Source organism: Anabrus simplex, chromosome 7 (genome assembly GCF_040414725.1).
Source record: "Anabrus simplex isolate iqAnaSimp1 chromosome 7, ASM4041472v1, whole genome shotgun sequence".
NCBI classification, from domain to species: domain Eukaryota; kingdom Metazoa; phylum Arthropoda; class Insecta; order Orthoptera; family Tettigoniidae; genus Anabrus; species Anabrus simplex.
In genome coordinates this window covers 213077815-213104590 of record NC_090271.1, presented here as the reverse complement: position 1 = coordinate 213104590, position 26776 = coordinate 213077815, and the positions used below count along the sequence as shown (strand labels likewise).

General features: G+C 38.8%; 1 protein-coding gene across 2 annotated transcripts; it reads right to left on the bottom strand.

Moving 5' to 3' along the window:
- Positions 1-355: 355 nt before the first annotated feature.
- LOC136877046 (ribonuclease H2 subunit C) lies at positions 356-24857 on the bottom strand. Of its 2 annotated transcripts, XM_067150857.2 has the most exons (4): positions 24576-24820; positions 21250-21334; positions 13277-13509; positions 356-498 (listed from the first exon to the last, which is right to left on the bottom strand). In XM_067150857.2, exons 1-4 carry the CDS (start codon positions 24648-24650, stop codon positions 472-474), a joined length of 420 nt encoding a protein of 139 aa, XP_067006958.1. In that variant the 5' UTR covers positions 24651-24820; the 3' UTR covers positions 356-471. The 2 variants fall into 2 exon arrangements, with proteins under 2 accessions (XP_067006958.1, XP_067006959.1); XM_067150858.2 differs by lacking the exon at positions 21250-21334 and having other exon boundaries at positions 24576-24857.
- Positions 24858-26776: the final 1919 nt, after the last annotated feature.

Genomic DNA, 26776 nt, shown 5'->3' with positions numbered 1-26776 from the left:
TTTGTTTGGCAGACTTTGTATTTGTTCTTAACTGGGGATAGGATTAGGAAGGAACAGGCTATACCTAACTAGGCCAATCCTCAGTTACACTTCTAGAATAACTAAGGGGGGGATTTTACCCCATTTCTCTTCACCACTGTGTGCCCAGGCTGTATCCACCTCAAACCATTCTTATATTTGTGGCAGAGCCAGAACTAAACCAAATGGGAAGCTACTTTGTTAAATGATAGATCATGCTGGCAGACAGAGAGCATGCCAGTAGTAGCAGAACTTTGAGAGAAATGGTCTTCTATAGAGAACACATACAGTTAAAAATAAAATAAAATCAATATTAATTACAATTTTTATTATTGATGATGATCTATGTTCTGGGACTAGTGTAATTAACAGTCTCATATCAATATACATTTATTGGTAGCAAAATAGAGGGTTCAGGTAAACAAAAGACAATCTCTTTCAGAATGATGTTCTTCAGTCTTTCTCAACCGGAGCATGCAACTGAAACAGAGATAAATATTACCGTGGTGTAATATAATTACTGATCATGTAACATAATACTGGTTAGAAAACGTAACACAGAAGGTATGCTATGGATAAATAGCAAGTATGTTCATAAATGCGCATAGTTATTCACTTGGGATCAATGTCTAGGACTCCTGACAACAGCTGCACATAAAAAGCTCATCACATCATACAAACAACAATGCTTATTCCTAAGCAAACTATGAATCATTTATTTTGTATATAAACTGCTTATACAGTATATTTGTTATTAATGTATTTTCTGCATATCAGTATTATAAATAATCACTGCTAACAAACAAAAGTGTTTTATTATTTCTCTTTGAACTAGTAACTCATGCCCCTCCTGTAAAACTTTGGACCTCCCCACAGAGAAGGGTTGCCATTTACATTTACAAACGCAGGTCATGCTTTCAAAAAACTCTCTTTTGATTTAAACAGACAGTCTAAGAATCAAAGAATTATTCAACCATCTAATTGATACCTTTATTTGCCTTTGGAAATTTTATAAAATCATTAGTAGTACATGTTTCGACTGCTTTGCAGTCATCATCAACAACATACCTAAGCATAAGTGAATGTAGCTGATGATGACTACTAATGATTTTATAAAATTGCCAAAGGCAAATAAAGGTATCAGTTCTTTGATTCTTAGATTGTCATATCGATACGGACATGAAGTGGATAGTTTGTAATTTAAAAGACAGTACAAATTACTTAGGCTATTTAAAACAAGATAGACGGTCTTAATAATTGAGTGACTCCACCTTTGCAATACAGTACATGGTTCTTCCTTTTTAATTTTATTTTATTTTAAAAAGGGACATATTCGTCTCTTCCTTGTGAGACATCTTCAGCCTAAAAATATTATAATAATAAACACATTATATTCTTAATAACACTAAAAAAATGACTTATTCTTAAAATGTTTAATAGTCAAGATGGCTCAATCTGTCATATGTAAACACAATTTTTTTAAAAAAGAGTACATGTTGTTAAAAAATTATCATAAGACCAAATTACTAAGTGATCAATCACTACTGATCTGCATTTAGGGCAGTCGCCCAGATGGTAGACTGACTATCTGTTGTTTTCCTAGCCTTTTCTTAAATGATTGCAAAGAAATTGGAAATTTATTGAACATCTCCCTTGCTAAGTTATTCTAATCTCTAACCACCCTTCCTATAAACAAATATTTGCCCCAATTTGTCCTCTTGAATTCCAGCTTTATCTTCATATTGTGATCTTTCCTACTTTTAAAGACACCACTCAAACTTATTCGTCTAATGATGTCATTCCACCCCATCTCTCCACTGACAGCTCAGAACATACCACATAGTCGAACAGCTTGTCTTCTTTCCACCAAGTCTTCCCAGCCCAAACTTTGCAACATTTTTGTAATGCTACTCTCAGGGGTCGAAAAATACCGGGCACCTGAAAATTTTTACCTGGCGCCTGAATTTTCAAATTCGGTTTAGAATTTTTTTTTTGAAATCCGGAGGTGCCTTAAATGTACGTTCCCACCACTTTACAAAGTAACAAGTCGTGTGGTGTTTCATGTTTTTTCTGTAGCTCATATATTCTAATATGTGCAATAAACATTCTCAGTGCTTTTGGCAGAGTCTTGAATTCTGTAATTGCTCTTCGTACCTTGGAGCTGGATGTTTCAACTCTGCGCAAGAGCTGTCTAGCGGTCATGGGAGATATTGTTGTAACCTGTCAAACAAGTATCCTTTCATGTGGACATATCATAACACATTGAGTTCAATTACAGATGCTCAGCTATCGGTAGCCAAGTACAAAGATCAGACTAGAGTTGTGGAGAAATGCAGAGAACTACTATGTTAAATAATTCCACAAACACGACATTACCGCCTTCTTTCCTGTGACTAGCCGTTCCTCAACTAGTGCCACCAAAGCAGTGCTGATAAATTCCTGTGGAATTCTTTCTTTGCATTTAGAACATACAGAATGACGTATTTATCAATTCTTGTATTTTCACCGAACATTATAATTTATGTACAGCATCTTGATACTGAACAGTTTGCACTTTATAAATACGGTTGTTTTTATTCCTGTGTGTTTATGGAAAATTGGCTATGTAGCATCAGACATCGAAGCCCGCAAAATCGGAAGCCATTTAACGCTGGTGTATTTTACGTTTCTGTGTTATACTTGAGAAAATCTGCAAAATGAAATGAACAAAGCCACACAAATTGACTGATGTGAGTAAAAAACAGTGTACTCTTGCAGATTTCTTAGTAAGTAGGGCAAATGTAACACAGTGATACAGAAGTGGTGAGAAAACACTTGATGAAAGTGCCGACTGTAGTGTTCGGGATGACAATGACCAGCGTGAGATCTATGGTGTTCAAGACAATGGTAGGTCAAACATTAAAAATACTACAAAATTTAAATTTTAGGCAAACTGAAATTTCAGCACTTTTAGCGAAGTGTGTAAAGAAAATGAATGCTGATATGTTACAGCATATGAATGCACTGTTCATGGCATCTTATCATATTGCAAACAATAACGGACCCTACACTGTTTTTGAAGGTTTGGTTACATTGGTAAGCAAGTTGAATGTTACCGATTCATAGAAGTATATGAATGAAACGCAATGCAGAGAATCGTAGCTTGAATTACTACTGTGGCTGTGCTATAAAGAAGGAATTGCAAAGTGTAAATTATGCAGTAACTTTCGTAGTATTGCCGATAAAATTCTAAAGTTGTATCCGGATTTTCAAGACCATTTAAACTGGAAAAGTTTAAAACACACGAAAAATTCTATCCTCACTCGAAGTGTCAGAGGGCTGAAAAAAATGGCATAACAGCCCCAAAGGGCCTTGGCCTACTAAGCAACCGCTGCTCAACCCGGAGGCTTGCATGTTATGAGGTGTCGTGTGGTCAGCACGGCGAATCCTCTCGGCCGTTATCCTTGGCTTTCTTCCCCGGAGCCGCCATCTAACCGCCAGATAGATCCTCAATTGTAATCATGTAGGTTGAGTGGACCTCCAACCAGCCCTCAGATCCAGGTAAAAATCCCTAACCTGGCTGTGAATTTAATCCGGGGCCTCCGGGTAAGAGGTAGGCACACTACCCCTACACCGCAGGGCCGGCAGGAGGCTGAAAGTTTCATGAAAAATTCAGAATGTGCACTTTCAGCGAAGTGCATAAAGAAAATGAATGTTAATATGTTACAGCATATGAATGCATTGTTCATGGCATCTTTTCATATTGCAAAAAATAACAGACCCTACACTGATTCTGAAGAAGTATATGAATGATACACAATGCAGAGAATTTATTTCATTCATTGCCTCAGATCTTCGTGAAGATTTTATATGTGGCATTAAGGAACGTTCATGTCAGTATCTTACTCGACGGATCAACAGATAAATCTGATGATGACGAGCTGATACTTCACATTCTTTTTAAAAAAATAATGTGACTTTTTGTGTTGCATAACAAATGGCAGTTTTTTGCGTTTCCTGAAAAATTTGTTTGTCTGCACGTAATGGGTTTTGCAACTTGACGACTCATGTTTTATCGACATTCGACAAAAACGACTTCGCGAACTGAAGAAAATTTTGGAGTTGCTGGAATGTGTAATATCTAAATTGTAGTACTTATACCAAGTTAGACAGGTAGCAAGCAAATTAAGTGCTTTGCATGCACTTGTCAGAAACTGAGAATGCCTAGCGGTGCATTGAGAGAATATTTCTGAAAGGAAAGATGAAGACAGAATCACGGCTAAAGGTCTTCTAAAGAAGATCAAGGACTTCAAATATGTCATCACAATTCACTTCTTGTATGACTGAGTATATTCAGCAAGTTGCTTTACATCGCACCAACACAGATAGGTCTTACGGCGATGATGGAGAGCAAAGGGCTAGGAGTGGGAAGGAAGCGGCTGTGGCCTTAATTAAGGTACAGCCCCAGCATTTGCCTGGTGTGAAAATGGGAAACCATGGAAAACCATCTGCAGGGCTGCTGACAGTGGGATTTGAACCCACTATCTCCCGAATACTGAATACTGGCCGCAATTAAGCGACTGCAGCTATTGAGCTTGGTATGAGTATATTCAGAAGACTTTCACTTGTATTTCTGAGGCATGATCTGATTTTAAGTCGGGTAAGAGTGCATGCAAGCTCTAAATACCCTCATAACCATGTGCAGAGATCTGTACCCTTTATGTACAATCATATTTATGTGATTACCCCAATGAAGATCTTTCCTTATATTACCACCTAGGTACTTACAATGATTCCCAAAAGTAACTTTCACGCCATCAACGCTATAATTAAAACTTAGAGGACTTTTCCTATTTGTGAAACTCACAACCTGACTTTTAACCCCATTTATCATCATACCATTGCCTACTGTCCATCTCACAACATTATCGAGGTCATTTCGCAATTTCTCACAATGTTGCAGTAGAGTCTCGTTAATCCGAACTAACTGGAAACTGAGTCTGTTCGGATTATGGAATTTTCGGATTAACTGGAATTTTTTTTCTAATAATAATGTTATTGTTTTTACTTCCCGCTAACTACTTTTTACGGTTTCTGGATACGCCTAGGTGCCGGGATTTTTTCCCGTAGGAGTTCTTTTACGTGCCAAAAAATCTACTTACACGAGGCTGATGTATTTGAGCACCTTCAAATACCACCGGACTGAGCCAGGATCGAATCTGCCAAGTTGGGGTCATAAGGCCAGCACCTCAACCGTCTGAGGAAAAGAAGGCCTTCTTGGGCATTGCTCTTAATTGACAACGCTCCATCGCACCCAGGCAGTGAGTGAATTAACTTGCGGTGAAATAAGAGCAATTTTCTTGCATCGTAATATTACGTCAATATTGCAGCCAACGGACCAGGGCGTTCTGTAAAATGTAAAATTTGTGTATAAATGGAAACTTCTCAGGTACGTGATTGAGAATGACAGTTCACTTACTATTCTTCAAAAACTGAAGAACGTGAATATAAAGGACGGGGTTTACTGGGCAGCAGAGGCATGGGAGGGTGTCAGTAAGCAGTTCATGAGGAAAACGTGTAAGAAATTGTGGCCGAGTCTCGCATTCACCGAGAGTCCAGCGGAAGCGTCTGCAAATGTCAATCTCGAAATCGCTCAACAACTGGGTGCGAGGAAGCCAATGAAAATGACATTAGCGAGTGGATGGAAGCTGACTGTCACCAATTACAAACAGACCAAGAAATTGTAGCTATGACTGAGAAAGAATCTGGAGTTGATGAGGAACAGAGTGACGATGAAGAAGACCACAATGAACAACTACATTCAGATGCCGCGGCCGCCTTACAACTTGCCGTATGCTACGTAGAGCAACACTCCCCTGCTACGCCCACTGATGTGATGTTTATGAGATGCTGGTTTAACACTGCATCTTTGAGTAGGTTCCAATGACTACGGCAAAAGAAACTAACAGACTTTGTAAAGATAAATGACCAGTGATTGATGGTTATGATGTGTAATTATGTTTACATTAAGTTATTCTAGTAAAATATAACTAATAAAATGCAAGCAAATCTTCATTCTATAATTTGTTCTTTCATTTCAATAAGGTCCAATAATACTGCCTTGAGAAAAGTCCCATTGAGTTTTTGATACTCCAAATAAAATTAATGTGTGATCACAGTGTTCTAAAATTGGAAATAAATCCTGAATTAGGTTGATGCCATCTCAAGTTGGAAGCTTGAGTACGTATGTGTCTGGTTAAACAGGGCTTGTTTCTTCTACGTGGAATTACTCAATATGCTGGTTATGTACCTGGACAATTCACGCAATCCATACATATTATTGGTACCGGTATATGAAAGGTTTTCTCCATCCTATTTATCTCTCTCTCTCTTGCCCGACCGGCTCGTGTGCGGTTTTGTGTGGGAGTGGGAAGGAAGCGGCCGTGGTCTTAATTGAGGTACAGCCCCAGCATTTGCCTGGTGTGAAAATGGGAAACCATGGAACACCATCTTTACGGCTGCCGACAGTGGGGTTTGAACCACTATCTCCTGAATACTGGCTGCACTTAAGCGACTGCAGCCATCGAGCTTGGTATGAATTATCTTAAGAGGTAACCAACACTGGGTTACATAAAGCCAACTAAGCAAGTTCTACAGAGATCAGTGGCACCAAAAATAACTGGTGTAGAATATTAATGAAAAATCAAAACAAACCCCACAATGGTAATAAATAAACATGTTGACATGAGATCAGGAAAATGGCAACAGTCAGTACTTGAGTGAGCAGAGCAAAGAAACTGCAACAGTAATAGCCCAAGTGAAGAGAGCAGTAACGTTTAAAAACCTGCCAACACAAAGAAGCATTGCCTAACCCATAGGAACATCAAATGAAACAGTGTATAGGATGATTCATCAAACTTTAGGGCTAGAGTAGTGGACATGTCTTGAAATAGTAGCATATAAAGGAATGCTGGAAAATTGTACAGAAACCACTAGACGGATGATAAGTGACAATGGGTAGTTACCCAGGATGAGGTGTGGGTGTACTTGGATTACACAAAGATATCTTAAACCATTTTTTATAACCTGATAGGCCACTACGAGTGCTCTAACTTTATTTGGAAGAGGTGTTCTCCATGGAGTTCATGGTTGTTGCAGATCAATGTGCTAGAGGAGAACTCAAGATTTGCAGAGTTGCAAGTAATGTGCAATTCCACTTCCAGAAGAAGGTTATGGAACCCCATTTACAATGACGACATTCTCATTTGTACGGTGATGACAGCTCTGAAGTTTGTATCCACACGGATTAGGCATCCAGTCCCATTGCCAGACTATCTCCCACGATGATACCCCTCAGAACAATCCCTGTGAAGTTATTAGACACCTCACTTATCAATATTTGTGGCTTTGGTCTGCTGCAGTACATGCTTGCTTCTAGATGTACCATCACCATGAAAAGTAAACTTGTGTCCTCATCCTGAAGTGGTGCAGCTCTTTTCAGGCACACCCCAATGGAGGTGAGCTGCATGTACCATTTTAACTATATACGTTTTTGCTAGTTGTTTTACGTTGCTCCAACACAGATAGGTCTTACAGCGACGATGAGACAGGAAAGGTCTAGGAGTGGGAAGGAAGCGGCCGTAGCCTTAATTAAGGTAAAGCCCCAGCATTTGCCTGGTGTGAAAATTGGAAACCACGGAAAACCATTTTCAGGGCTGCCGACAGTGGGGTTCGAACCTACTATCTCCCGAATACTGGATACTGGCCGCACTTAAGCGACTGCAGCTATCGAGCTCGGTTAACTATATACTAGCCCTCCTGTCATTCTTAACTCTCTGACTACCAGAAATCAGACCCAGGCTTTTGAGGAAAGCAGCTAATAGTGCTGTTAAAGGGAATCTTGCTTTAAAAAAAAAGTAAAATAGGTTATCCAAGTTTAAGTGAGGCAACTCTTCATAATGAGAGAGTCAGACAAGTAGACTGAACTCAAGAATGTTCTGGAGACGCCAAGGTGCTGGAATTTAATCCTGCAGTTTTTTTACGTGCCAGTAAATCTACCGACACAAGGCTGACGTATCTGAGCACCTTCAAATACCACCGGGCTGAGCCAGGATCGATCCTGCCAAGTTGGGGTCAGAAGGCCAGCACCTGAACCGTCTGAGCCACTCAGCCCGGCTATTTCCGTACCTGAGAAACAAAAGGGCTTATGCCCTACTTTAATACATTGGACATAAGCCCTTTTGCTTCTCAGGTACGGTTATATATTCCTGGTCCTTTGTTATGCAATAGGAGCAAGCAAATTTACTAAAGAAAGAAGAAAGGAGAGTGCTACAAATTTTATTAATATCTCAAATGAAATCGTAGCATAATGTATGAACTGAGGAAAGGAATTCTAGTAAAAGAATATAATAATTATTGACTGGTTGTTTATTCAATTGTATTAATTACTAGCGAATGTACCCGTGCTTCGCTACGGTATTCTACATTGTATTCGAATATCGAAGTAAATAGTGTGCATGCAGTAAATAAGATTGTTTTAAAATTGCATGTCTCTTAGCGTTATCCGAGGAAGAGCATGGGGAGGTCCCCGTACGTTGTTTCCAATGTAAAGTGTTTGTTACGGATTTGTGATATAACGGCAGGCTCACTTGCCTACTACCATTCACAATCGAGTTGGGAAGTTTACATTATAATTGCAAGCCCCATTGCCTACTATGCGGACAGAATCGATTTGGGGAGTTTTCGTTAAAATGGCAGCCCCCCTTTCCTACTTCCAGACAGATTACAGTTTTTATTATAATGGCAGGCAATTACCCTACTATCACTCGAAATTGAGTTGTGCAGTTATCATTATAATGCCAGGCCCATTTTCCTACTTCCAGCCAGCTTACTGCCAGTCACACCAAGTTGGTGAGTTTCCATCAAAATAGCAGGTCACTATGCCTAATGCCAGTCAAATTTTAGATGAGGACATTTCTTTATAATGGCGGGCACCCTTGCCTACTGCCAAACACCATCGGGTATGGGAGTTTTAAACAAAACTGCATGCTCACTCGCCTTCTGCAAGTCAAATCGAGAAGTGAAATATTCATTCCAATTGTAGACCTTCCTTACTAATGACAGTTACACAGGAGTTGGAGAAAGAACCCTTTCATACTGCCAGTCAAAGTCGGTGTGGGGAGTACTGATTACAATAGCAGACCCACCCTTTCTCGATCACTACAAATCGACATCAGTGAATATATATAGATCGACATACGAAAGTATATGCGTGTTTACAATATTGAAGACCTTCATTTACAGATTAACTGCTACTAAACGTATGTCATATCGACAAAGGATTCTACCATAAGACAGGCCGGATTTAGTGGCCTAAATGGCTGGTCCTATGATATGTCATCTATTCTTTGGTCAGATTGAGTTAGAAACGTGGAACAGGGTAACGTTTTTGTAAGATTATCTCACATTACATTACTTTTCGGATAATTATGTGACAGCTACATACATAGCATTTGGCTCATATATGGCTACTGGGTGGGCCAATTTTCGTGAAGAGTTTGATGATTCTGTATTTCATATAAGTAATCGAAGGTATGAATTATGCATGTGAGAATTCCAAATTGACTTAACATCCATTAATAGAGAAAAATCAAACGTAAAAGGGATACAGATACGGCAAAAGGTCATAAGACCCAGGTTGTAGATCATTCCAAATTGAACGGAGATTGTGCAATCTGTTATGTGATAGGAATTTCAGAAGGTCTGCACCATCATTCAAATTGCCTGCATATTTCGATATTCTTCGGGGATAAAAAGTGAAAAATGTAATGATCTTGGATGTTTTCCGTTCGTTACGGGCTAAAACGTATAATTTTGTCAAATTTCAATTATCTTCTTTTTCTTCTGGCAGATTATGCCGAAATCTGGATTTTGAGCGAGGCGGGTAAAAATTAGGACTTTCAGGAAACTAAACCAAAAATTATGCAGATGGTCATTATTACCCCTTAAACAGAAAGCTGTACGAAAATTTCGCCAAAATAGTCAGTGTAGAGGCACACAGTCGTTACGATTTGATTTATATAGATAAGGAATCTGCTCCATGTAAAACACCTTTTTGGCTATGTCCGCTGGACTTAACCTGCAAAACTGACCATTCATGATATCTCCCTTATTAATCCTCCTGACGAAAAAATGCACATGAAAAAAGGTTTAGAGGTGGAATTCCATCACGTTTGGTCGATTTCCAGTCAGGTTGGTCTTGTTCTGTATATATTGTGGAAGAGTAAAATCACCATTTCGGTTCCCTATAAACCGCCAGTCCATTCCGGAACATGAAATGTTATTTACGTTTAAAACCTACCTTTGGACAGGTGGATGCTAAATATGAATTTTGGTTCGAATGTCTTCAGTAGTTTTCAAGTTGTAAGGAATACGCTTTACACGCACCCGCTCGTGAGTTAAGTTCGATGGGACTTGTACAAAAAAACGGTCCGTTAATGATATCTCCGTTATTAATCCTCGTATCGAAATGATGCACATGAGAAAAAAGGTTTAGAAATTAATTTCTACCAAGGCAGGTAGATTTAAATTAACGTTGGTTGTGTATATTTTGTGGAAGTGCAAAATCACTGTTTCGGTTTCGTATAAACCCCAGTCAGTTCAGGGATTTAGAAACAATATTTGCCCTAAAACCTATCAAGGACAGGTGTATTCTAAATATGAGTATTGGTGGAAATACATCCAGTAGTTTGTAGCACTCGCGTACATACGGCGTAATTAAGGAAGAAAATAATACAGTTAAGAGAGTTGAAAGTAATAAAAAATGGATTATAACTGAGGACAGCCGGATAACGACAAATATGTAAATGCCAAGTTAATGTATTGGAAAATCAAATGCCCCTCAATAAATTATGCTAGTGTGAGTTATGGATATAATAAAGCGGTAACAGAGGAGAAATTTAGGTCCATTGATTCTATTCGAAGGCGGTTATAACATCCAACGATATTCCGCCAATATCCCGCAGATAGACCGATTGACGCCTCTCTTGCCTTCTACCTAAGGAACAACCACGAATTTAAAAGCATGATGAGGAAAATGGCAATGCGTTACTTCCCTGCTGGCATGCAGTCAGAGACGTTGCCATGGTAACCTGTAGGTTCGTTGTCGGTCTGTCGGTCACTCAATGCAGAGCATGGTACCAGCAGAAAATTGTAAATTTCTCCATCATGTAAAGAGTAAAGTAAATTATGAACATAACGAAAGTTGTTTATAATGAAGAGACGTTTCACGTACGGTAAACGAAGCTTACAGAAAATCAATAGTATAAGAGAAAATGGAGGAAAACCAGAACCAATAACCCCCCGTCTATTCAAAGATTTTAAAATAATATGCATATTGAAACTTTCCCCGGGATGAGTATACTCTAAATATGAAGTTTAGTTGAGATCTATCCAGCCGTTTCGACGTGATGGTGGAAAAACCATACTGGTTTTCCTATAAACCCCCGTCTATTCAAAGATTTTAAAATGATATGCATATCGAAACCTTCGCCGGGATGAGTATAGTCTAAATATGAAATTTGGTTGAGATCTATCCAGCCGTTTCGACGTGATGGTGGAAAAACCATTCTGGTTTTCCTATAAACACCCCGTGTATTCAAAGTTTCTAAAATGACATGCATATCGAAACCTTCCACGGGATGAGTATACTATAAATATGAAATTTGGTTGAGATCTATCCAGCCGTTTCGACGTGATGGTGGAAAAACCATTCTGGTTTTCCTATAAACCCCCCGTGTATTCAAAGATTTTAAAATGATATGCATATCGAAACCTTCCCCGGGAGGAGTATACTCTAAATATGAAGTTTAGTTGAGATCTATCCAGCCGTTTCGACGTGATGGTGGAAAAACCATTCTGGTTTTCGTATAAACCCCCCGTGTATTCAAAGATTTTAAAATGATATGCATATCGAAACCTTCCCCGGGAGGAGTATACTCTAAATATGAAGTTTAGTTGAGATCTATCCAGCCGTTTCGACGTGATGGTGGAAAAACCATTCTGGTTTTCCTATAAACCCCCCGTGTATTCAAAGATTTTAAAATGATATGCATATCAAAACCTTCCCCGGGAGGAGTATACTCTAAATATGAAGTTTGGTTGAGATCTATCCAGCCGTTTGGACGTGATGGTGGAAAAACCATTCTGGTTTTCCTATAAACCCCCCCGTGTATTCAAAGATTTTAAAATGATATGCATATCGAAACCTTCCCCGGGATGAGTATACTCTAAATATGAAGTTTGGTTGATATCTATCCAGCCGTTTCGACGTGATGGTGGAACAGACAAACAGACAGACAAACAGAAACAATTTTATTTATATAGATTGACTGGTTGTTTATTCAATTGTATCTACTCAGAGGCAAAAATAATATGATATGGTCCACCTGCAGTTGGGCCCCCTCAAAGATATTGTATCAATAACACACACAAATTAAACTGCAGCAAATACAAACAAAACTTTCATCTGAACTATATCCCTTTAATACAGCATGTGCAAAAGACTAACTGTAAGATTACAAAACTAATTCATAGATATTATTTTTAAAACTGAATATTTTGTAAGGGTTGAAATACAACATCAAATTCTATCTTTTGTTTTTATATTTTTAAAATTTCAGTGTTCTGAAACTGGGGCATGTAGCGTGCTTTCTGGGGTGCAAATTATTGACTTTATTGACATCAATGTCCCTTTCACATTCGATGTTGAGGAGTTAGTCCTTTGTTAAATTCTAGTTCGAAAGTGATCGTTCGGTGGGAGAAACAGTAACAGGAAGAGATAAAAACAAGTAAAACACTTTTTTTTTTTTTGCTAGGGGCTTTACGTCGCGCTGACACAGATAGGTCTTATGGCGACGATGGGATAAGAAAGGCATAGGAGTTGGAAGGAAGCGGCCGTGGCCTTAATTAAGGTACAGCCTGGTGTGAAAATGGGAAACCACGGAAAACCATTTTCAGGGCTGCCGATAGTGGGATTCGAACCTACTATCTCCCGGATGCAAGCTCACAGCCGCACACCTCTACGCGCACGGCCAACTCGCCCGGTAAGTAGTAAAACACTGGGTCCCTTGCTCCTATAATTCAGTTATGTACTACTAATAACTTTGTTAAGTCAGTTACAGAGATTATGATGGAATCTTCTTTCTTTTAAGAGCATTTTGTGAGAGAGCATAAAATACATGTGAATAATCATAAGAAAGCCTAAGCGGCACACACTTACTGCTTCTGCCACGTCAATCCAATCCAGAGCACTAATAAAAGCATCATTTCGTGATGGCTGTAAATCCCAGTTCCAGTATGTAAGAGATCTGAATATATGTGTAGTGTGGAAATTTCTTTCAGCATCCTCTGTCAAGGGCTTCTTCATCTCTTTCAGTACAATTCCTTGGTAGTTATGTGGTAATGTAATAATCTGACCATGCAAAGGGTAGCCTCTAAACGACGCTTTTACAACTGAAACAAAAGGAGAAAAATAAACTGAAATTTCATATCATGCGAGAAGACATGCACCACTTACCGCCAAGATTACTCGTGTACAGTACATGAATGCATTTTCAGGCCTCTGAAGATAGAAACTCCAGTTTTGCTTAAAAGCCTTCATCACCTAGACTAGTGATTCCCAGAGGTGTGAAGAATGCTGTTTGAATTTATCATATTCTCTGTTTTTTTAAAAAAATTATCTCAAGACTGTACCAGGAATGTGCAAGCAGTGGGTGAGCTGGTCACTGGACATAGAGCAGTAATGCAACGAGTTCCTTTCTACGGACAATTAATGGCGTATGGCTTTTAGTGCCGGAAATATCCGAGGACATGTTCGGCTCGCCAGGTGCAGGTCTTTTGATTTGACACTCGTACATGACCTGCGCGTTGTTATGAAGATGAAGGGATGATGAAGACAACACATACACCCACCCCCGTGCCAGTGAAATTAAACCAATGATGGTTAAAATTACCAATCCTGCCGGGAATCGAACCCGAGACCCCTCTGACGAAAGGCCAGCATGCTTACCATTTAGCCATGGAGCCGGACTTCTAAAGACAAACACGCATCTTAACAATAAAAGACAATAATATGGGATAGAAGTTTTCATAAGTTTCTGTGATATGGTAAGTTGCTTAGTCATGTACTGTGGTTAAATTCAATTACAAATGGCTTTACGTTGTACTGACACAGACAGGATGGGATGGGTAAGGTCTAAGAGTGGGAAGGCAACAAATGTCATCTTAATTAAGGTACAGCCCAGCATTTGCCTGGTGTGAAAATGGGAAACCACAGAAAACCATCTTCTGGGCTGATGACAGTGGAGTTCGAACCCATTACCTCCCAAATGCAAGCTCACAGCTGCGCACCCCTAATTGCACGGCTAACTCGCTCGGTAGGAAACAATTCAGAAAAAAATGTGATTGTAGGGAGTGATCTCAATTTACAAAATGTTAACTGGGAAAGCATGACGAAAAATGATAAATAAGTTAATTTTGAAAGGACACATGAATCAAAAGTGATGGAACCAAACAGAGGTAAGAATATTCTAGATGTGATGCTGATAAAACCATACGAGTTCTAAAGAGAAACGGAAGTGACAGAGGGTATAAATGACCATTAAGATGTTTTATTCATAGTTTAAATGTGATAGTAAGGAGGGATGTAAAAGTAGGTCTATTTAGCAGTACCATTTGAATGATAAGATGAGCATGAGGGAGAATAATTATGATTGGTGGAAAATGATAAATAAATATAACAGCTTATGGAAAGGGGATTTAAGCAAGTGTTGAGGAGTGTGAAAATAGTTACGCACCTTTCAATGGTGGTAAGGAATGGTAAAGACCCACTATATTGTGTCAGAGAAAAAGAGATTAAGAAGGAAGTACAGGTTAGAAAGTGAGTTGGGAATGGTTGTGGAAGTAAGGAGAGATGGAAGAAACTTGCAAGGAAATTTAGCAATAAAGTCAGCCAAGGGTAATATGATGGCAAGATGTGTATTTCAGTGGAAAATGGAAGGGTGTATATATAGGTACTTTAAGTTAATCGGCGATAAAGTCTGACTCTTTGGCCGAACGGTCAGCATTAAGGCCTTCGATTCCGAGGGTCCAGGGTTCAATACCCGGCCAGGGATTTTCATTGCGCCTGCTTAATTCTTCTGGCTCAGGGACTGGGTGTTTGTGTTTATCCTAACAATCTCCCCTCCATATTCAATCAAAACACCTCAGTACCAACCACCACAAAAACACGCAATAGTGAATACATCCCTCCACATAGGCTTGGCATCTGGCTGTAAAACAGGACCAAATCCACATGCAGGCAGGAGGACATATGAATAATATTCAGGTTGAGGAGGTGACTAATACTAGCAAAGTACTGAAATTTACAGTACTTATGTTTATAAAGATACTTATAAAGAGAAACAAAGTTGAAAGCTAGAAAAGCAGCTGGAATTGATAAGATTTTTGGGGATATATTAAAAGCAATATATCCATAGATATAGTACCATAGATGAAGTACTAATATGACTACTGTTTGCACGAAGGAGCTATACCAAATGAACGGAGTTGTTAGTGGCTTCTGTATATAAAGGATAAGGCGATAAACACAAAGCTGATAATCACAGGCTTCTCAGTGCAACATGTGTTGAATGTAAATTCTGGGAAAGCATTCTTTACATTAGATGAATTTGAGAAATTACTAACTGGTTTGATAGAAGGCAGTTTGGATTTAGAAAAGGTTTAGCGAGACCCTATTGTAGTATTCCAACAAGATACATAGTAGATATTTTAGATTCAGGGGGTCAAATGCGCTGTATGAATAGGTACTGACCACCCCAAGCTTTCTGATAAAAGAGATCATGGGAGACTACTGAAGAAAATGATGGCTATTGGACTAAACAAGTGATTGATTGAAAGGGTGGCTAGATTTCTAGAAAACAGAGCATGGAAAATTACAGGAGGGAAGTATTATCTGATCCAATAATGATTAAGGAGTAGTTCCGCAAGGCAGTATTATTGGACCTTTACGTTTTCTTACTCTGTGCGAGCCTCAGTTGAGTTGCTGGTTAGTCCCTGTGCCATTTCCAGGCGAGTGGATGATGCAATTGCTGCCTGACCCATGTAGCTCATCCAGTGATGTCTTGGTCTCAATGAGTCTGTAATAATCTTCCGTATAGCGTCCAGCACGATTGCTTCTTTATACAGCAGTATATTGATCAGTTTAGTGCATTATATACCTTCTAAATTAAGTGTTGAACAGCATATTTTTGCATGCTGTACACTTTTAAATGCAAGTCGCACCAAAATTTTGAAGATTCATTAGGCTGAATTGCAGAGGGAGAACTGGAACACAATTACATGCTACAACACTTGTATACAGGCTGCGGGAGAGCATTCTCAATACTTGCTGTAAAGGGTAAGTTTTATCATTTTTTGATCCAATTATTCGTTCATTTAAGTTGATGAGTTTTCTAAGGCTGTATCGAAATGGTTTGGCGGTAACCGCACTCTCGTTTACCAACAAGTGGCGTGCATAAACGACGGCAACCCTTGCCATATATAGGTTACATAAATGATATGAATAAAGAAATGGAATCGTAGGTAATGCTTCCTGCATATGATGCACACAGGATTGTGAGCAACTGCAAAAAAGACCACAGCAAAGCAGTGAGGACAGGAGACAATGGTATGAAGGCAAACGGGGTGAAAAGTCAAGCTGTAAGTTTTCCCAAGAGGAAACATCCTCTGATTACTGTATTGATGGAGAGGAAGTACCTCATGAGAACTACTGTAAGGAGCTAGGTGTTAATATAGCCTAAGATCTTCACTGGGGTGAACAGGGTCACTGCACAGCTCTAATCTGAGAGATGACACCTCCAGACTTCTTTTACTTTCTTCCAGCTCAATGGACATGACACTAGCCGAACCTAACCAATCCATCCCAATGGTCTTGATACTAGCAGATCCTAACCAATCCAGATCGAGTGCCTCATTTCTAGCCTGATGTAAGTTCCTAAGTGTGAGCTATACCACACAGGATTCTTAACCTCCCTTTCGCGAACTGGTTAGTTAAGTTTCACTGGAGTTTTTAAAAGTAGGTAGGTTATAATGTTTGTCCAACCCTTGTCCCGTTTCCCTACGGGGTCGGGTATGAGGTGAGATGAATTTGTCGTGGCGTTTTTTTATGACCGGATGCCCTTCCTGACGTCAACCTCATCAGAGGAGTTAATGAGAGATGAAATGAATGACGTGATATATGATAGTAGGGAGAGGGTGAAACCTGGTGCCGGCACATAGCCTACTCCTGTCGAATAGCACCAAGGGGTCTGCTCAAGGCTTAACGTCCCCATCCAACGGACGAATCACCATCAACAGCGTCATATGCCCTCACTCCATATGAGCACTGCGGAGAGGTATGGAATTTAATCCAGGCTTTTGGCACGCAATCTAGTGATTAGAAATTGTATACCACCATCTCCCCTACCCTGCCGGCCAACATTCTGATGGTGAAATTTTTTTCGACCAACGGGACTCGAACCGGCTAACCTCGGTGTTAGATCGTTTTTAGACTTCAGCGCCTTAACGATCATGGCCACCAGGCGGGCTAGGTAGGTTATAATATGAAGATCAAATTGGAATTCAAGAGGAAAAATTAGGGCAAAGAAATCAAAGGAAGTAGGTCTAGCTAAATAGGGTAAAAGAGGGCATTTAGTAACTGTATGTAATGCTGTGAATGCTTTAGGGAATAGCATCCCACTATTTTATTATTTCCCCATGTGCAAAACCAAATCCAGCATTCATGTTTGGGGCTCCTGTGGGTTCTGATCATTCCCCACATAGTTCTGGTTGGATAACACCTGAAAACTTTCTTTTGTATTTGAAGCACATCCAGAAATATGTTGGATGGTCTCCCATAAGAAAAATTCTGCTACTCACTGATACTCATGAGAGCCACATATCTCTTGATGTCATTCTTTATGCCAGAGAAAATGGGATTGTAATTTTAATATTCCCTTCACATTGCTCTCGTAGACTTCAACCTTTGGATGTTTCAGTTTATGGTCCTTTCAAACGGTATTATAATACCAGTACACAATGTACAAACTACCTCACCATAGATAAACCAGGACAACCGATCACTATTTATCATGTTGCCGGGTTGGTTGGAAAGGCATTTTCAGAACCATTCACCACACATAACATAATCAGTGGCTTCAAGGCCACAGGAATTTGGCCATATTCTCAGACGACGATTTTCTTTGTTCCGCTGTGACTGTTCAACCTAATCCTTAGAACTTGCAACCTTCAACATCATCAGCAGCAATAGCCAAAGTAACATCAGTGTCCCCAGATCCTTCTAGCAATTTACTTGTGGGAACTGTGAATGAAACTGTAGAATGTGAAAAAAAAAAAAAAGATCAGTATACAAGGTTAGAAGGTTTTTGCATCAGCCCAGAAAGTCTACTTCCATATCCTAAAGCAGGAGAGAGAAGGACGCATCGAAAAGGTGGCCATAAACACCATTATTTTGAATGATACACCAAACAAAGAGGAAATCAAAGCCAAATACAAGAAGAAAGAAAAGAATTGAGGAAAAAAGGGCATCACGCAAAAGACTGTTTTCAGAAAAGGAAAATATGAAAAAGAAAAGGAGAAAACAATTTGGCAGGTCTCATGAAACTGAAAGTTCTGAACCTGATCTAGAACATGTTCAGTTTGATTCCAAATCAGAATTGACTGATGAAGACACAAGTCACACAGAAAAAATTCCAAGCATAGGTGATTGGGTGATTGTAAAATTTTGCAGGTATGTGGGACAAGTTAGCAAAGTTTCTCCTGAAGTGTTCGTGGTTAAATTTTCCAAAAGTGTAGATGGTTCACGATTCAAGTGGCCGGAATGTGATGATATCTATGAGATTGATCCAGAGCAAACTGAAGCTGTTATAGAGCCCTCTGAGTTTCCAATGAAAAATGGCAGAGTTACCAGTTTTCAATTTACAGTAAACACCAGTTTCAACTTCTCATTGAATAGTCCAACAATGTAAGATTTTTTATAGTAGCCTATGCATAACACACACAGGTTTCTTTGCTTAGGCTAACAGAAACCATTAGATTCTATGTTAATGTGACATAAGCAACTTCAAATCTAACACATTTCTTCATAGCATGCAGAACGATTCAGTTAGTTTTAGAAGCTGACATATAATAAATGCAGTTTCACTTAAAATTACAGCTATTCTTGTAATAATTTCAATTTCAACCTTGTTTGAGCTTAAAATAATTAGACATGGGTCAAGTATCCCTAACTCAAGGGATATTTGACACTTTTGTGCACATGAACACCATAAAATTTACACATTTAGAATGTAAACTTTCTTGATATTACAACTGAATATAATTGGGATATGATTACAATACCTAATTACATTATTCAATAATATTGTTTATGCCATTAAAAATCCTAAAAATAAAAAAAAGTGGTACCTGGGTCAAGTATCCTAAGTTCCCCCTATTCATTTATAAGCAGAGGAATTAGGGAATTGATTAATTTACCAAAGGAAATGTCCAGTAGATTTCCAGCTACTTCGAAATCATTTAAGACAAGACATGCCCAGCTGGGTAGCTCAGGCAGTAGAGCGCTAGTCTTCTAAGCTCAAATCGACAGGTTTGATCCTGGCTCAGTCCAGAGGTATTTGAAGGTGTTCAAATATACCAGCCTTATATCAGTAGATTTACTGCATGTAAAAGAACTCCTGTGGTACAAAATTTTGCGACCTTGACATCTCTGGAAACCATAAAAGAATTAGTGGAAAGTAAAATAATAATCATTTAAGAAAAGGCTAATTTAAAAAAATGATTGAGAACTTGCCACCTGGGCAACAGCCCAAAATTCAGATCAGTGGTGACTGACTGAATTACAGCAAAACGGAGAAAGAGAATGACTAGTAAACACCACAGAAAATCCTGAGTATCACAAGTAGCAGTACAAACAAATAATAACCTATTCTATCATATTTTAACATAGGATGGAAAATGGATCCTGAATGATGATAATCTTAAGTTAAATAGGCAGTAGTTTACCTTAATGAAAACCCCCAGACACTTCCCAAAACCAATGTTAATACCACATACATGTTGCTAATATCAGTGCTGTCTATTGCAAAGTATTACTCGTGCAACTTTCAGTGATACCTGGTGTTATGGGGGTGAAGCGTAACGAGGGAGCTCTCCCGGTACTGGTAATACTGCCAAGTGAATGGAAATGAAATCAAAATTGAATTGAGAATATGATTGATCGATATGAATTTTCTAAACCTTTATTATCTTAAGCCAACAACTGTGTCACACACACATTATACAACATTTCTCGATGCAAATTTTGTTCCTAGCATGAATTCTATAGTTTGGCTTTGCTGTGTACACAACAACTGTTCTAGTACGTAAAGTGTACGCCAGATGTCTCACGGCGATGCATAAGCGATTCATAGTTTATGTTTCAAAGGTAGCCAATACGAATCTTGAAGATAACTGAGGTCTACCGATTCAGCACTATGGAGCCCAGGTATCACTAAAAGTTGCACGAGTAATACTTTCTCCTGGTTAAACCATTATTGCTGTCACATACCATACAGAAATTAATCAAATACGCCAGGACTTGTGAAAAATGCAGGTGTCTTTGGTCAAAAGACCAGACTTATATATAATAATTTTGTGTGGCTATTTCTAGCCGAGTGCAGCCCTTGTAAGGCAGACCCTCCGATGAGGGTGGGCGGCATCTGCCATGTGTAGGTAACTGCGTGTTATTGTGGCGGAGGATAGTGTTATGTGTGGTGTGTGAGTTGCAGGGATGCTGGGGTCAGCACGAACACCCAGCCCCCGGGCCACTGGAATTAACCAATGAAGGTTAAAATCCCCGACCCGGCCGGGAATCGAACCCGGGGCCCTCTGAATCCAAGGCCAGTACGCTGACCATTCAGCCAACGAGTCGGACAGACCAGACTTGATGCTACCAGACAACACTATACTCTAGGTGGCAAAAATGAAAAGAAAAGAGCTGAGTGACCTATGAGGAAATCCCTTGTTTTTCATATCATTCCGATATAGCACCAACAAACTACCACATTTTTATGAACAAAAGTCACTTAATGTATGAAACAGTTTAAAAATAAAGGACTGAGGCAGAAAGTGCCCCTCAATATTTCATTGCCTTACACGAGTTATGTTCCTTCCAGGATGAGATTGACAGTCTTGAAAACAGTTGGCTGCTGATAGTATTTTGAAAGAAGAAGGTTTGTTTCTGTAACAAAAATTTAAATAACTCAGTGAGGTGCAAAAACATCATTTGTTTTCAAAGTAGGCCTACTTGGTAAATACTGTAGTCTACACTGAACAGACAGAAAGGTAACATTGGATGACTATTCCTGAAAACAACTAGAGAAAACTGACTACTCTATTTTAACAATAAAGGAAATTGATAAATTTAGAAGAGAGCCCTTCAAATAGGGGTAGCAAGTAAGGAACAAAAAGGACAGAAAAGACAAGAGAATAAAACCTCTGAGCGAGACTTAGCAAACTGTTAAAAGACAAGGGCCTGGTACAAGTGGAAGCAATGCTAGACTTGATTGGGGATCTCTGACTGCCACAAACGACTCACAATCTGTAAGTCGTGCAGAAGGAAAACATTATAATGTACACACACACACATACACACACACACACACACACACACACACACACACACACACACACACGTAGCAGGAAGGCCTTATACTGGGCATGATGAGCTAGACACAACCGATCACAATTCATCCAAATGCATTAGTCGAAATCTAAATGCCATAACGGAAGGATACCGTCTAATCAATAAAAGCGAAGAAGTCACCTACTTGGCTCCAAACGGTTCCAGTACCATTGATTTAATTTTCTACCGAGGAAGAAATATTAAATTGATAAGACATCAGATTATGAGAAATCAAGGTATTGCCGCACAAAGGAAACATCTACCAGTATCGACAAATTTCTTAATCAGACAAGAGGTTCCACACGAAACAGAGAATATAAGCATAAGATCAAGAAATATAGACGAAAACAAACTCAGGGAAAACAGCCAAAGAATAGAAGAGACCCATCAGCTCATCGAGGAAGGTAATCTCGAAACAGCTCTAGATGCCATCAATGGAATAATAAGAGATTCTTTGTTCCACAAGAAACCTCGGAAGTCCAAAGAATGGTTTGACGAAGAATGCTACATAGAAAGAAGAAAAACGCTCAACTTACTACATATAGCCAGAAAACTTAAAACTGTAATCACCTTACAAGCGTACGCGATACAACGAAGAAACTATAAACAATTACTGAAATCGAAAAGGAACAACTATACCGAAATGCAGGCACAACAGAAAGCCCAAGAAGCTTTAAGAGATCCTTTTGTAGCTCTAAAGAGGAAAAGGATGAATCCAACGAATCAAATAAACATGAATAATTGGGAAACCCACTTTAATAATGTACTAAATACAGGAAGACGAACATTAGCACTAGAAGTCGCAAAATGTTCTACAAAAAATCTAGAAATAACAATAGATGAAGTGACGAGAACAATTCAAGATACTAAAAAATACAAAGCAGCCGGTCCGGATGGAATTTACAACGAGAATCTAAAAGACACTCTACAATTGCTAGCACCTTATTGGACCAAACTATTCAATAAATGTCTAGAAACAGGTAGAATTCCGGAAAGTTGGAGGACGTCCTATATAAAAATCTTATACAAGGGAAAAGGAGAACCTGATGACGAAAACTCGTATAGAGGAATAGCGCTAGAGAACAACATCATGAAAGTATATACAAAAATCATTAATCAAAAACTTAACGAACTAATAGATGATCATCTCCCAGAAGAACAATTCGGTTTCAGGAAAGGCAGAGGAACTCTACAAGCTGTCGCTAATTTATTAGATGAGGTGCAAGAAGCACTTAGGCACCCAAAAGGAAAATTTTATGCTATATTCATTGACTTCAGCAAGGCTTTCGACATGCTCAACAGATCAAAATTAATGGAAAAATTAGACGGCATGATTGGAGCAGACAACGAACTTAAGATTATAATAAATAACCTTCTAGCCTATAATAGCGTGAGAATAGATGATGGGGTATCACTCTCTTCCCCCATCACTCAAACAAACGGTGTGTTACAAGGAGACCCCATTAGCCCTACGCTTTTTAACGTAGCTACAAAAGACATCACAAGAATAACAGATAATTTGCCAACAGTGCTGTATGCCTACGCAGATGACATGATAATAGGTTCGAGAAACAGAGAAGACCTTCAGATCGCAGTAGACAGACTACAGGAATGGGCCGAAACAAACGACTTCCAGGTTAATAAGAACAAAACAGTCTGTATGGTCTTCAGAAAAGGAGGAAGAATAGCAGCGACAGATAGAATTTCATATGCAGGGGTAGATTTAACTACAGTAAATAATTTTCGCTACCTTGGCATCACTCTACAAACGTCAGGATCCTCATTCAAAATACATGTGAGGGAAAGAGCAGCAGCAGCAATAAGAGGAATTTACGATATACAAGACCCAACCAGAATATCAATAGGTTCAGCAATGAAACTTTTTCATGCAAAGATACTACCCATTCTGACATATGGCATAGATTTAATCTGGGACAAATTATCAACATCTGACATAACTACCCTTGAAAAAGTGAAAGCTACCTTCCTGAAAAGAATATTAGGTATTTCTAAGACATCTCCATCTAGACTAGCTTATGAACTAGCTCAGGAGCCTTTTCTTATCGAGGACCTTAGATATCTTTCTGTGCCATCGACACCCCAAGCCACTGCTCACCTAAATCTGAGGTTAACCAAAAGAGAAGAAATCTGGCCGGAGTTCTACGTGACGGATGCTATGACAAACAGAGACTGGATGGGCCCAAATAAGATCATGCGCAGCGCTATCAACAGGCTGGCAGTACATGGTTTCCATCATAAGCTATGCGTAAAAGAGACATATCACGATCCAAGCGACGAATGCGTGTGCAAACTGTGTGAGAAAATATGTGAACGATACCACTTCAATAAGTGTAGCAAAAGAGAAAAGTCCTTACATGAATATAGTAAAGAGTAGAAAATTTACATATGGCCATTGGCTGCAATAAAACTTTATTATAACTAGACATTGACTATACCTCAGTAACTTCCAAACTGTCACAGCCATAAATGCAACTGGGACTTCTTAGAGAGCCACATTTTGTTCTGGCCTGTGGCAAGAGAGAGAATAAAAATACTGCATCCATCAAGAAGTAGCCACAGGTGGAATGTACGCAGCACCGAAGAAAAAGATTCTATAGGGCTACTAATTCCTAACCTAAACCTTATAAATATGACCAAGAAGTTCCACAGAAAAAGTTTAATATAGCAAAATATAGTTTCAACGAACTAGGCCTAATGTTAAAAGATATCTGCCTTATCCAACTGCGGTACCATACGCATTTAATTTAAATACAGGAATAATAATACAAGTTCATACCAATTTCACTATTCTCCTTTTCTTTGTCCTTGTCAATATAACGCTGAAAATATTTTGACACGTTAGCATCTCCATCGGACTCGATATAACATGGTAAATAATGAACAGTAGAATTATTTTTATCCAAATCGCTGTTTCGGTGTATATGAATTGCCATGTTGACTGAAAATAACAGTGCACTATTTACATCACCACGTCCCTAGTTTCCCGCCAGATTTCCGAATATAAGCAGGTACGACAACACACGTAAGCAGATAAAAAAAAGCATGTCACAGGTTGAGCAACATGGACACATACAGAAATATACAGAAATTCACAAGGTTATTTTGAAGATTCCATACATATTTTAAATAACCATTTGTATAACGAGGTAGGAAGTTTTCTATTGCTATATTTCTTTCTTTCTATTATAATTAACGATAGTATGTTAATTTCATATTTATTGTTTTATAGCCCTGGACCTCAATGGTCACCTTATTTGTAGAGCAGGTGCCGATTTCGGATTAATAAAAAAAATAGGATACAGGATACTGTATGACACAAAGCGCTGAACTACAGAAAATAAACGAACACCACCAAACAATGTTGTCAAGAATAGGAGGTGCCACGCCATTCTCATGGACTCTCGTTGTTTTTAAAGTCATAATTCATTCTCTAAAGCTTTATTCTATTTTCAAAAAACTAGAGCACACACGATAATATGAAAAAAAAAAAACAACTTAAGCTTAAAGTGGGTATAAATCTCAATTATAAGTTCAAATATTTCGTATTGCTTTTCCTCAGAAGCTACCTACGATCAACAGATTACGTACGGTAATGAAAAATTCACAAAATCACGACGGGAATATTTGATGCGGGACTGAATAATTCAATCATGGAATCCAAAAAGTCTAATTTAAAAAAAGTTTGTAACTCAATTGACAATCACTACCAGCTGCAACTAAACTAAAAAAGTAACCTTCACCTAACAACTATACCGGTAAACAAACTATATAATAGTAAGCTTATTATGAATAGTAAAAATAATTACTGGACGCGTGGAATTATATAAAAAGTCTCTGAAAATGCAAAAGCTGTACGCACACACAATGGTAAAATAATATAAATGGGCATTAAAGATAATTTACCGGGAAAGAGCACGAAGTGACAATGAGAAATTAACACTTGGTTTAGCGCCGTAAACATTTCAACGTCGGTTTCAATGTTGCCTACGTTACCATGACAACAACGCACAATTTTTCGCAACGAGTCCTCTTTCTAGTTCGTTTATTTTTCTCAACGGCAGCGTCAACGTCATACTCCAACTATCGAAAGAAAAAAAAAGAAAAGAAAAGACCTATAGTATATATACTTCAGATTGCTTCAGACAAGACCAGTAGTTAGTCTTGCTTCAGATCTTGCTCAGCCCTGAACCAAATATAGTAGAGACAATACGCGACACTTCCGGATTTAGCCTTGTTAAAACCGTCGCCTACGCTATAATACAAGGCCTTGAAATGCACTCGTGGAAACAGGTTGCTTCCTAGTTCACCATTCAGCCGCTAGGATCGCGGACTTGTCCCCTTGTATTCGCATGGCCGTATATGTCAATTAAAGTATATCCCAAATAAAAAGAACTCAATGTTTTTGCGAGTATTGACAGTACTTTATTTATAGAGCGGTACTGCATTGGCTTGGATATGTCATTGAAGTTTCAAAACTTTCCTTCTGAGAGGCTTCTTATCAAGTTTCAAAACTTTCGTTCTTCTACTTGAGTGGCTCAAAGCAATGTTGTCTAACAGAGGTCTCAGAAATTTTCATAGTAGAAAAAGAGGTGGTTTGTCGCCTTTACACTTTCCACACTTAATTTCACTGTTGAACATGTCTTTCGAAAAAATAAACGTACACCTTTTAGTAACTCTCTTCGGGACAAGTACTGCGTAGCGGAAGTGACAAATTCCGTCGTTCACTGCAGAAGTGCCACAGACGATTTTCGGTATCTGAGAACTCCTCGATCTTGAAAACGAATAAGACACAATGTTGGACTTTGAGTAGCTGGAGAACAGATATGTTCTAAACAGCCTTTACAGTCTGTTTTTTTCTTTTGCCACACGAACCATAATGTCTTTGTATTCCGCTTGGCGTCTTAGGTAGCTGAAGAAGAGCTCGATGTCATAGCTCGTTAGGTTCCTCATCAATGCATAATGCAAATGTATACTTAT

Excerpts from the sequence above, each read along its gene's own strand:
- LOC136877046 (XM_067150857.2), bottom strand. The coding sequence starts at position 24,650 with ATGGAGATGCTAACGTGTCAAAATATTTTCAGCGTTATATTGACAAGG. Across the intron at positions 21,335-24,575 it reads AAAGGAGAATAGTGAAATTG|AAACAAACCTTCTTCTTTCA; the intron begins GTATGAACTTGT and ends TTTTTGTTACAG. Across the intron at positions 13,510-21,249 it reads CTGGAAGGAACATAACTCGT|TTGTAAAAGCGTCGTTTAGA; the intron begins GTAAGGCAATGA and ends CTTTTGTTTCAG.